The sequence below is a fragment of the Babylonia areolata genome, chromosome 2, assembly GCF_041734735.1.
Source record: "Babylonia areolata isolate BAREFJ2019XMU chromosome 2, ASM4173473v1, whole genome shotgun sequence".
In the NCBI taxonomy this organism is placed as follows: Eukaryota; Metazoa; Mollusca; class Gastropoda; order Neogastropoda; family Buccinidae; genus Babylonia; species Babylonia areolata.
In genome coordinates, this window is record NC_134877.1 from 54435493 (window position 1) to 54447920 (window position 12428).

At 39.0% G+C, this 12428-nt stretch overlaps 1 protein-coding gene across 3 annotated transcripts in view; it reads right to left on the reverse strand.

Moving 5' to 3' along the window:
* The window catches only part of LOC143275243 (uncharacterized), a 36008-nt gene extending 30952 nt beyond the window's left edge, over positions 1-5056 (reverse strand). For all 3 annotated transcript variants that reach the window (XM_076579223.1, XM_076579230.1, XM_076579218.1), the window contains exons 1-3: positions 4254-5056; positions 2221-2321; positions 1034-1184 (exon numbers count right to left, since the gene is read on the reverse strand). In XM_076579223.1, coding sequence (XP_076435338.1) covers positions 1034-1184; positions 2221-2321; positions 4254-5001 — 1000 coding nt within the window. In that variant the 5' untranslated portion in view covers positions 5002-5056. The remainder of the gene's footprint in view (positions 1-1033; positions 1185-2220; positions 2322-4253) is intronic.
* Between the last annotated feature and the right edge of the window lie 7372 nt (positions 5057-12428).

Consider the following 12428-nt stretch of genomic DNA (forward strand, 5'->3'; position numbering starts at 1 on the left):
CTGTCTCCAAAGCTTTCAATAATTTCAATCATAACTACTTATGTACATACTATTCATTTCCTCTAACTGATATATAAACAAGCCATGGTAGAACTGTTCACGTTTCAACCCAATCACATAGTTTCAAAGATAACATTCTATAACTGTCTTCTCTTATGGGCTAAGTCATTCCATTTCACCACAGGCCAACTGTATTTGTATGAGTCAACAGTTGAGTTGTCTGGATACTGAATGCATTTGTGAACTGGTTTATTGTAAATATAAGATGTTGGTAGTCCAAGTGTACAATGTCCATCTTATTCTTATGCTACTGCCACTTCTGCAAACTGTACAAAATACACTTACTGTGTCTGCCGACATAAGCTGAAGCATGTTCTACAGTTTCTGCTGTTTATTTTCACAACGATAATTGTGTTTTTTGAAAGTCTGATTGATAAGTAGAGATAGATTCATGTTTTTTTTTGCTCAAGGGGAAGGTTGGAAACCATTAGAACAAGTTTGCCCCTCTCTCTTGACTTTACTCTTTTTTTTTTTATTAGCAGATTATATTGCTATTTTATCTTGAAGTTAAACTTAAAGTATTCATTTTTCTTTTAAAAAAATATATACTTTTACATAATTCTAAGCATAGTTTTTATTTTTGTGGATTTTTTTTTAAGAGGTTGGTGATTATTTTTAATCACAAATAGTTCCGGAAGGATTAAAACTGCTTGCTTTTTCTTCTGCTTACTGGATATGGTAACATTGCTTTTCTTTTTCTTTTTTCGAAACCAGATTCTCTGACATTGCCAAGTGATCCTCAGATTTTCAAACAGAAGCAGAGAACGCCAGAATGGTTCTCAGATCTTAGGCCAGTGTGTGTGTGTGTGTGTGTGTGTGCGTGTGCGTGTTTGTGTGTGTGTGTGTGTGTGCGATGTAAGGTTCTGAAAGCCGGACAAGTTCAAAACCCATCCAGGCAACAGATTTTTCCACAGACAGGCCAAGCTGGGAAAGTGAAAAATAAAATTAATGTTAACCCCTGGATTGTACTCACCCATTTTGTTGTCTTGTTTCTGTTCCACTGGTCCTTGTATATCTGTCTGTTCCTCAGACTTTTGGCTGCGTTCTGCTTGACCTTCCTTACTACTATCTGCCAACTTCAGCCGATTTCTGTGTTGCATACTACGAGTATGAGCAAAATATTTCTGGAAAAAAAAGAAGAGGATCCACACTGTTACAAAGATCAACTAACAAAGACTAACATACAGAAAGTGACTAAGTGCTGATCACAAAACCAAAAGTGTTTGACAAAGTTGCAAACAATGTGGAGATTTCTTTTTTAATCAGTTTCATCAACAGATCCATACTTTGTGAAAACTCTATAAAATATCATCTGACATCATATATATATCCTTTCCAAATGTGTTGCAATAAAAATAGAGATGCTGTTCAAAGAGCATAAAATATAATAATAAATATTTAAAAGAAATCTATACAACACTCTAAAATATAAGGAAATAAATACATTTATTAGATATAAACTAACTGGGCGCTAGGTTGAGGAAATCATAAACACATTCTGTGTCATCATGAAGTTCATATTAATTCATTTTAAGTTTCTTACACTGTTAACACCTCTAATTAAATCATAGGTTTAAATGTGGAGAATAGTGAACAGTGAATCAACCTTCTCTTGACAGCAAATTAATCAACTTTATTGAGTGATGGATATATATATCAATATATATACATTTTAAGTACTGGCAAGTTACTAACTTGTCATATAATAATATCAGTAAATAACAGAAAAATAAAATATTACTTATTCACATACTTTAACCCATTATCATGACATATGCCCTAAGTGTCTGTGCTAATCAATTTTCACATTTAAATTTTTTTAGGTAAGAACTCTCTGTGTTACACCCATATCACATTTCAAGTTTATAATGTTAAATAAACAACATTTGAGAAAATACACTTTATCAAAAAGTGCTATGAACATTTTGCCTTCTAGTTCTACTGTTCTACAAACAATAAAACAAAAAGTAAAAACAGAACATAAGTTCAACAACTTTCAACACCTGAAAAACTGAAGTGAATGTATACTTTATATTCATAATCATATCATACCTGTCAATTACAAAAGACAAAGCAGAAGAGTGACTTCTTTAACTTAAAGCAAATCATAAAAACAAAAAGTGCTCAGCTGAACCTATGAGTATGATCTGTTGTCTATACCTGCGCATTTTCAAAATGCAGATCACACAACTTGCAGAATGATGTGTCTTCTTCATTGCCATTATTCTCTTGTCTGCTGCCACCATAGCCCTTTCTTGGTCCTGAAAAAAAAACAAAGATAATTATCAGAACACTACATCAGAATATATCAATAGCGTATGACTCAAATATATGGCCTGTCCACTTTTGACAAGGTTTACATATTAATTCTTTAATAAGAAAGTCACAAATATACATTATATATATGTATACATATGATATATATATATATTATATCTATATATTGTGTTGGGAGGGGGTGGGGGGGGATGTGTTCTATATTGTTTTACTTTATCCATCAACCTGTCAGAAAATATACCTTTATCAGTTTATGGGTCTCTCACCAATAACAAAGAGCAGAGTTGTTGTTGCTTTTTTTGATATACCCTTTTGTGAAAAAAAACCTGGCAAATACTGAAATAGATTTCACTTAAATCTTATTTCCCTAGCAGAGATAGGGTTAATATTTGATCCAACTGATATGTGTACATCCATGAACCATCAGTATATCTGCCACTGTAAACATTAATTTATAAAAGAGTAATGATAGCCATTGTGAGCATAACTTTGTAACTGAAGTGAAAGCAATATTTTCCAGACTTACTCCAGCAATCAACATTTCATTCTAGTACATTATATATTTATCTTTATGGTACTGAAAATGGTATCCACTAATGTTTGATACTAATGATAGTGTAGTGCTGGGTAATGATTACAATTTGTTTGGTTTGGTAAGTTTGTTTAATTCCTTTTAATGTGGACCTCCACGCTTTGTTTCACACTCAGACACTGCATTCCTCATCAGTTCTGCCACTACTGTGTTCAACAAAAAGAATGTGCACTGCTTGTCTGCTGACTGCTTTTGAAGTTCCAGTGAAAAAGAAGCTGGGAGTAGACAGGGGCTGAGCAATGCCTGCCATTGTGCTAAGGAACAGGAATGAATGCAGCCAACTTCAGTGTGCTTCCTAAATTTACTGACAAATGTTTTGTTTTTTTCATGCTCTGTCCCATGCGAAGTCTTGGCTCAGCCATGAAAAATCTACAAACCATCTCACTGAGCCCACAGAACTTGAAAAGAGAACAAATTGGGAAGAGTAAAAGTAATAAAAGATAGGAAGAGCATGCCTTCACAATGTGCTGCCCCCTATTCTTCCCTGCCCTTCCCCTGTACATGTTTCTATGTGAAAGACATTGCAAAACTTTGTACAATCTTTTTGCTATAGGTTCTTTTATGCATTACATGCAAACAGCACAATCTTATCCTATCATATCAACCAAAAGACTAGCATCCACGGATCCAGACCACCTCAGTCCAGCCGCAATGGGAGTTGGATGATGGGAGTACAAAATCCAAGTAGTGTCTATGACCAAGTAAACCCTTGATCCTCACAATTACTTCCTATTGCATGTATTATAGTCAGTCCTGTCCAACTATTTTGACCATCAGGACAGCAAAGGAAGCAACTGCTGTTCCAATTATCTGGGCTAAAATTTGATTAAGTGAGAGTGTCTTGCCCAAGTTACATCCCCACTCAATCAGCCAAGAGGGTTTTAGAACAGTCGACATTGAGATGGTTCCTAGAGGCCCACTATCCCCCAAGGCAGCAGCACTGAGAGCCAGTGCAATCTGGCCTCCTGGTTTTTGAGTCATAGTCCTTCACATCAGACTTAGCTAGTATTTATATATAATTAAATGACTTCCCACTGCAATGGAGAAATCATGGATCATAGATTCATACAGTTCTCACTTTGCTGTTGGCCCAGCTGTTTATGTCAATCTGTGATAGTTATAAGCTGTACGTCACGCATTCCTACTGTAAGTTAAGTGTAATGAGCCGCTATAGATACCAGTCTACTTTTTTGTCTAGGCCATTGCTGCAAAGGGATTGCTTAACCCACGTTACTGGAAATATATACACTCTTGGTATAAATCCAAATATTATCAACCCAAATATCATTAATGTTAATCTAATCTAGCCATCTTTTGATCTTACCTCTATATTCCCTCTGTTGGTCACTGCTATTGTCTGGAGCCTGAGACCAACTTGCATGATGATGATGATCTCGTGCATATTCCTGATCAGGTGGATTGTATGAATCTGAGTGAAACTCCCTCTCTCTCTCATAATGTGGTTGCCTATCAGCAGGGTGTTCATCATAATATGGCTGTCTGTCGTAATAAGGCTGACTGTCATAGCCAGCATGTCCCCATCTTCCTTCTCCGTTGTCTTCCTGGTCGTAACGTGGCCTTCTTTCCCAATCTTGTCGTCTATTCTGTGACGAATTCCATTCTGAGTCCACGTAATTTTCTGATGTTCTGAAAGGGCGAAAACGTTCAGGATCATGGTAGTGCACTGGGTGCCCGCGTGGTTCACCTCCACTGTGTCTTCTGTCTTCGAACTGCATCGAGTGCCCGCGTTCACTTCCCACGTGTCTTCTGTCATCAAACTGGCGATTGCCAGGCAATGGTCTGAACCTAGACTGATCATTCTGCCAATCCATTGGCCTCCCTTCTCCAGACAAATTTGCTTCCTCACGTATTTCAGACATTAGGTCTTCAAAATTTGGTTCACTTCCAGTTGCTTTCATGGAATTGTATTTTGTTCTGACTAATGATGCCACTTTGTCAACCAGAACAGTGGCTGCTTGTCTCAAGTCTGGTTCCGACAAAGCAACATTCTGGTCAGACCCCGAATTCGGTATTCTGAAATAATCTTCGTAACTTGGAATTTTTCTGCTCATGGATGAACTTCAAGATGACAGACTACAAAACATCCATACAAGTATGGCTTCTGATGGTCGGTCTAAACGCCTTTTTACAGAAATTTCACCGAAATTACGAACACTGTGCGAAGAACAAGTCTTGAGATCAAACACTTGTTGCCATTTGTGAGTTTGCGTGAGTATGAGAAAAAGAGAGAGAGAGAGGACATGAAGATAGGATTCGGGAGACTAGTTTCGGTTTCAATGACGAAAGCCGGCGTCAAAGGGTACAGCCGGAGCCATATAATCAACATCTTTTTTTTTCTTTTTCTTTTTTTTTTAATTATTATAATTATTATTTATCTATGTACGCTTATAGTTGACTTCATCACGTTTTTGCGCCTTATACATATTATTAGTAGTGGTAGTAGTAATTTTTTTATGTATTTATCTATTATTTATTCACCCTTTTTTAGTTTTCTTTTTTCTTTTTTTTTCTCTCAAGGCCTGACTTAGCGCGTTGGGTTACGCTGCTGGTCAGGCATCTGCTTGGCAGATGTGGTGTAGCGTATATGGATTTGTCCGAACACAGTGACGCCTCCTTGAGCTACTGAAACTGAAAACTGTCCCCGGCCCACCCCCCACCCCCCACACCCCCTCCAAAAGAAAAGGGTAGACGCCTGACGAAGGCATAAACGCAACGCACTGGTCGACTGAGGCTTTGCGGGCCTACCATAGGTATGTATGACATGAAATAAAGATAAATATACATATCCACCTTCAGCGAACTTGTACACACACACACACACACACACACACACACACACTGACACACACACACTGACACACACACTGACACACACACATACACACACAATGATATATGTAGAGAACACACTAACGGCAGTGTATCACCAACCAGACTGTGTGTTTGTGTGTCTCTGTTAAAGCTAACAAGTTGTCTATGGTAATTTTAACACATTTTCTTATATAGCTGTGCAGACGACGAATAATATACTCACCAGGTTCAACTGAATATTATGGAATACAAAGGACGGCAGATTTGTCATAGTAGTTACCTTAGTGCATGATCAGCATTTTCTGAAACCGATCGCTGTAACTGCTAATGACCTACTGAGGTGTTACTTAAGTATGCCGAAGAATCTTTAATTTGAGCTTTATAACATGTAATTGTTTATGTGTAATTATATGTATGTGTGTATGTATAGTACTCACGATGAATTGCTTGCAGAATCAGGATTTTGTTCTTTAAAAGAAAGGTACTGATTATATGCACAAAATAACCATGTTCTTTTACATTAAAAATTTTTTTGTCCTCAATGCCTTTCTCATTCATTGCGGCCCTCTTTCGTGCCGGTCAACAGTATATCCATCCCACAGGTAAAGACCATGTGAGCGAATCGTCCCTCCACACCGCACTGGCATTTTATTACAAACTTTTTCCCCCTTCAGCCACGGCTAACCCTATCTGGGAAACCCTTCGTCTTTCTGTTCAACATACCCAGTCTCTCAATCAACTTCTTCTCTTCTTCTGTTGTGTGGCCACAACTTGATCTGATTATTTAGCCACAGATTTGGGGTTTTCCGCAAGCCGGCTGGCGGGGGGGAAAAAAGTAGAAAACATTTGCTCCAAATCTATTTCACTGATTGCTAACTGGGGAGAAAAAAAACAAAAAACCACACATTTGTTGAGGTGGGAGGAGACCCTGTTCTTGAAGCTGGTGGAGGAGTCTGCCTCTACTATGTGGGCTGGGAGTTCATCCCACTCACGGATGGCTCGTGGAAGGAACGAAAAGAGTCTATATTGCTGCTTTTGATCTGCAAGCCTTTTGAACTGCTGGTCGTGTGACCTCCTGTCTCTCACTGCTGGTTTAACCAAGACGCTTTTGTTAATTTGCACCTGGTCATTGACTATTTTGTAGAGCATTGTGACTCTAGATGCCTGGCGTCGCTTCTGAAGAGATGGCCACTTGAGCTTTTGAAGCATATCTGTTACGCTTGCACGCCGATGATATCGGTTCAAGACGAATCTAGCTGCCCTTCTCTGGATGTTTTCGATTTTTCTTATGCATCCTGTCTTGTGAGGGTCCCAAACTGAGCTGGAGTATTCAAGCAAGGGTCTAAAAAAGGTTAGGTACGCTTTTTCTCTTAGGTCATTGGAAGCAACTTTTAGGTTTCGTCTCAGGAATCCGAGGGCTTTGCTTGCTTTCTTTGTGATGTTTTCAGTGTGATCCGCCCACTCTAGATCTGTTCTCAGGGTGACCCCCAGGTATGACGCTGATTGTATTGTTGCCAGCGTGTGTCCATGCATCTTGTATTTGTCGCTGATAGAACTTTTGCAGCGAGTAACTCTCAGTGTAGCACATTTGCCTGGGTTGAAGGCCATTTCCCATTTCTGTTCCCAGACCTGGAGGCATTCTAGATCATCTTGTAGATGGGCGTGGTCTTCTATGGATGCTATTGTGCGGTAGATGGCGGTGTCATCGACAAACATCCTTGTTTTTTAGGTCAGTTCTTCGGGAAGGTCGTTGATGAAGACCAGGAAGAGACATGGTCCAAGGACTGACCCCTGTGGAACTCCTGACTTGACGTCGATGAAATCTGACTGAGCCCCCTCAACTACAACTGCTTGGCGTCTATTGGCTAGGCACTGCTGGAGATCCATTGGTTGATCCTGCCTTGTGTGCCATAGTTGTGGAGTTTGTGCAGCAGTAGTGAGTGGTTGACTTTGTCAAACGCTTTGGCAAAGTCTAGCACAAGTACATCTGTTCACCGTCCACAAGCCATGTCTGAGGTGAGTTCTTCCACTAGCTTGATGAGCTGTGTTTCACAGGACCTCTGCTGTCTGAAGCCATGTTGCTGGGGACACAGGATTTTATTCTGTTCCAGGTGTGTCATGGTGGCATGTACTATGATGTGTTCGAACACTTTGCAAGCTATGCAGGTCAATGAGACTGGGTGGTAGTTTGCAGGGTCATAATGTTCACCTTTTTTAAAGATGGGTGTCACCAGAGCAGTCTTCCAATCTGTGGGCACGCATCCGGAGTCTAGAGAGGATCTGTAGATGGTGGTAAGGATAGGGGCGATTTCTGAGGACAGCTCTTTCGGAAGCCTAGCACTGATGTTGTCAGGCCCACTCGCTTTCACTTAAACACTGGCACTACCTTTCCTCTAAAAACACTACAGTCCCACCATACTATTATTGATTTTTGGTAATAGGAAAGAACAAATTATCCAGTGTCGTCTGAGACTTGGTTTGAGCTGTTTAGATTTTGATCTGTACAACAGACATATATGTAAGGAATCCATCCTGTGCTTGCAGCTCTCCTCAGTCAAGAGACAGCTGAGCATATTCTGTTGTACTGCCCGAACCACAGCTTACATTGAAGAACTCAATTGATAATCTCCCACAAGAAGGTATTTCTGTACGTAACTTTCTATTTGGTAACACCTCCTTTAGTTTTGAGATCAACATCAACATCTTTGAAACTGTTTATAAATTCATCACTCAAAGCGAACTGAACTTAGATAATTCTCTTAATTGCGTATGTGGATGGGCGCGCGCGCGCGCGTGTGTGTGTGTGTGTGTGTGTGTAGATATGATTTTATGTATTTGTTCTTATGCATCTGATAAAAAAAAAAGATTAAAAAAAAGTCTTCTGACATTCAGTGAAGTTATGTATGTATGCATTTTTTGTAAGTGCATGTGCCTGAAATAGCATTATTCTTTAACTTGCCTGTTCACATTATGATTACATGGTTGTGCATTCGTTTCTGCTTTGTTGGCCAAGGTCGGTCAAACTGCATGTCTTGCTGTACTTGTGCCCTAGCATCGTTATTTCTCTCTTTCTCTATCAATTTTTCTCTCCACCACAGGTTTATTCTTCATTTTGTTTCAGTTTATTTGCATTAATTTTTAGTTTAGTTTTGTTGAAATTCACGTATGGTCATTTTCAAACTTCTAACATCCGTCACATACTTATAATGTACATGTATAAGGACAGGACTTAGTATAAGATTTTCTTTTTGTCCTGTTCATCTATGACTGTATTATAATGTGACAAGTTCCAAATAAAATACCGTTTAAACCGAATAATCCTGAACAGGCTAGCAATGAACAGTCTCCCTGGGTCCCATATAGCGGCTGGGAACAGCTCAGAACAGAGCTCAGAACAGGCCAGTATGGATACTAAGCAGAAACTATCTTGAAATCGATTATATTATTGGTGACAATATCAATTGTGTGTGTGTGTGTTGTGTGTTAAATGAGTCTGTCATGGTAATTCCTCAGACTACTTAATTGTGACGAAGTTGGTGTGTAAGAGGTTGATGATGTTGACAATCTAGCTGGGAATTCCATAGTGTTGTTGAATGTTCCACTGATCGAGTAACTCTGTAAATGCTGTCAAAAGCATTTTCAAAATCAATTAAAGAGGCATTCCATTGTTTGCTTTTTTGCTTTGCTCAAGAATTTGTCAGAGTATATGTGTGGTCACTACCTGATGTGCCCTTGCAGAATCCAGCTTGTTCTTTTTCAGAGTTTATTTCCAATGACAGCAGTTGGGCTTGAAAGCTTGTTAGCCACTGAGATGTTCCTCCTCCCCAGATGTTAGTCTGTTAGGTCTCCTTTCTTTGGCAATGTCACAATAAGGCCTACCCCCAGTCCTCTGGTATTTTTTCTGTTTCCTATAATCTGTGTCAGAAGTCTTGGTGTTTTTCTTCTTTTGCTATCATGATCTCTGCACTGACCCCCTCAGCACGTGCTTGGTGCTTTACCACTCTTTGTGGTTTTGATGGTGGCCTAAACTTTTTCAAATGAAGGTGGACCTATGTTGATGTCCACACCTTCGTGCACCAGTAACGAGGTATAACAAAACCAACAAATGAAACTCATTCAGTCTCAAATCCAAAAAAGGCAAGCCGGTTTCCCCCCCATGTACCATCAGCAAATGGAACTCCTGGCCTCAAGAAGTTGTGTAGACCAGTACTGTCAACTTACTCTCTTACTTAGTGCCCATTATTACCTCAGGATTAAAAAAATAAATTGTTGGGCAGCAACGAAGAACCGCCACTCTTGTCAGTTTTTGGCAAGTCTCTGAATGATGCTGCATGTGTGCTTCAAGGTCTTGAGTTCTCATTCTCCTGTTCTACAGAAGGTGTTCTTTGGCTTTTCTTTAAACAACAAAGATACACCTACGGAAACCATGCAATAACTGCTTGACCTTCCTTCAATGCAGGCCAGAAACAAGTTAGAACAGGTTAAGACCTACTTCAGAGCATTAGAAAACCCTCAAAACCCACTGCATGATGCAGTCAAGGAACTAAGTCTAGGATGTGGAAGATCATGGATGGGGCAAGCAGACGACATAATCCAGCTTGTATGCTGACTACAAGACTGGCAAGAAACAAAAGAATGAGAATAAAACCCCGAAAACATCAATCTTCTATTAAACACAGTTATTTTACCCACTCTTGGAAAACATTGTCTGCCAGAGGGCAAAACTTATACAGAAGTGAAGCTACTCATAGAAGAAATCAGTAAAGAAGAGGACATCATCATATATACAGATGGCTCAGTCACCAAAGACCAATCCAGTTGGGGATTCATTGCGAAACAAAATGGAAAAACAATTAGGGAAGAAAAATGCTGCCTACAAAGTCACAACTTCCAGCCTGACGATGGTAGTTGAAACCGTGACACATGCTCTCCAGTGATTATCATCTCTTCATATGCCTGGGAACCAACATGGCATAATTCTAATGGACCCAATGAACCTCATACAAAAAATTGAAAGTGGAATGAGAAGCCCAGAGTGGCATGAGGGGTGGAGGGGGGTGTATCTGTTTTGTGTGTGTGTGTGTTTTCCATTAATTTGCTTTTTCTTATTTTCAGTCTTTTCCTTTATATATATATATATATATATATATATTACATTTTAAAAAATACAGTTAATATTTATTTACCTATATTTTTTTCTTTTTTTTTCTCTCAAGGCCTGACACTGGTGGTAGGCGTCTGCTTAGCAAATGTGGTGTAGTGTATATGGATTTTCCAAACGCAGTGACACCCCCTAGAGCTAACAATACTGATGCTGGCTTTTCACTCTTGAGCCTACCTTCTGGCGTCCTGTGAAGGGCTGTCCAGTTGATGCTACTGTACTATCAACACCTTGATATTTTTGTCTGAAGGGTTTCCAGGTCAACATCAGTCCTATCTCACATCCTGTGCTCTCTCCTTGGTGTTGTATGAATGAGTAAATATGTTGGTGGGTTTGGCCTTGCCTGCTCTTTGGTCAGGGTAGGTATGTGACTGTGGTAGCATACCTGCAGGCTCACAACCAGCTTTTTGATATAAAAAAAAAAACCACCCACATCTTGCTGCAGTTCTGTGCAATGTATAGAGATGTCTGTGAACTGGAGAATGCATGTGAATGCCTGTGAAAGTTCTTCCTGTTTGCAGTTTCATGAATGGAGAGTCACTGTAAGAGCGCCAAAAGCAAAGAAAAAGTCTTGAAAATAACTCTTCCACATCACATTTTTATTCTTTCTCAAAGAACACTCACATTCACAAGTGAAAGAGATATTTTCTGTCATTGTCGTATAACGATGTATCACTCATGTAACAATATATTTTATTACTTCCCATTTTGACCAATTTTCACTGAACTCAAACATGCAGCAATTCTCATCTTCTTTTTCAAAAACATTGCAACAATATTAGCAGTGTCAAATCCCCATTTGTCTATTAAAAATACATTGTTGAAATCAGTGTATTTATACAGAAAGAATTACAAAAACACTGAATAGTGAAGAAGATGTTTTTATAAACAGGAAATACATCCAAAAGTGAGACATACATAATATTCCCTGAAGCAGCCTTATTTTCCAGTTTTTTTGGTGTTTTTTTTAAACATTATGAATGTTGTTAATGTTGTTTTTATTGTCACTTGTAGCCCAGCCTACCCCATTATTCCATGTCACCACTGAAAATATACTTGTAAACAACTGTTAAAAAACACTTCCATCAATACTGATCCCATGGAACCTGAACTGAAAACAATATGAAAGAGAAAATTAGGCACAAATACAGTCATATCCATGCCCATAAACCTGAAACATGCCTCTGGCATTGTCTGCGCCACTGCCAGCAAATCATGGAAAAGAACCAAAACACAAAAAACAGGCTCATACAACCGAAACTACCATCAGGCAACTCACACATCCTTGGCACTGAAAATACATCAGAATAAAAGCACATATTTATCACCCAAAGTCCAACTCCCCACCCCAGTCACACAAAAACAACAAAAATCATTGTTTTCATGTGCTTTCAAGGATGAAAACAAAAACTGAATGAAAATAAAAATTGAATTGTGATGAATGATATGAATATGTACATAGTACCATGACTGTTTTGTCTGGTGACTCAAACACAGGAGTGCATT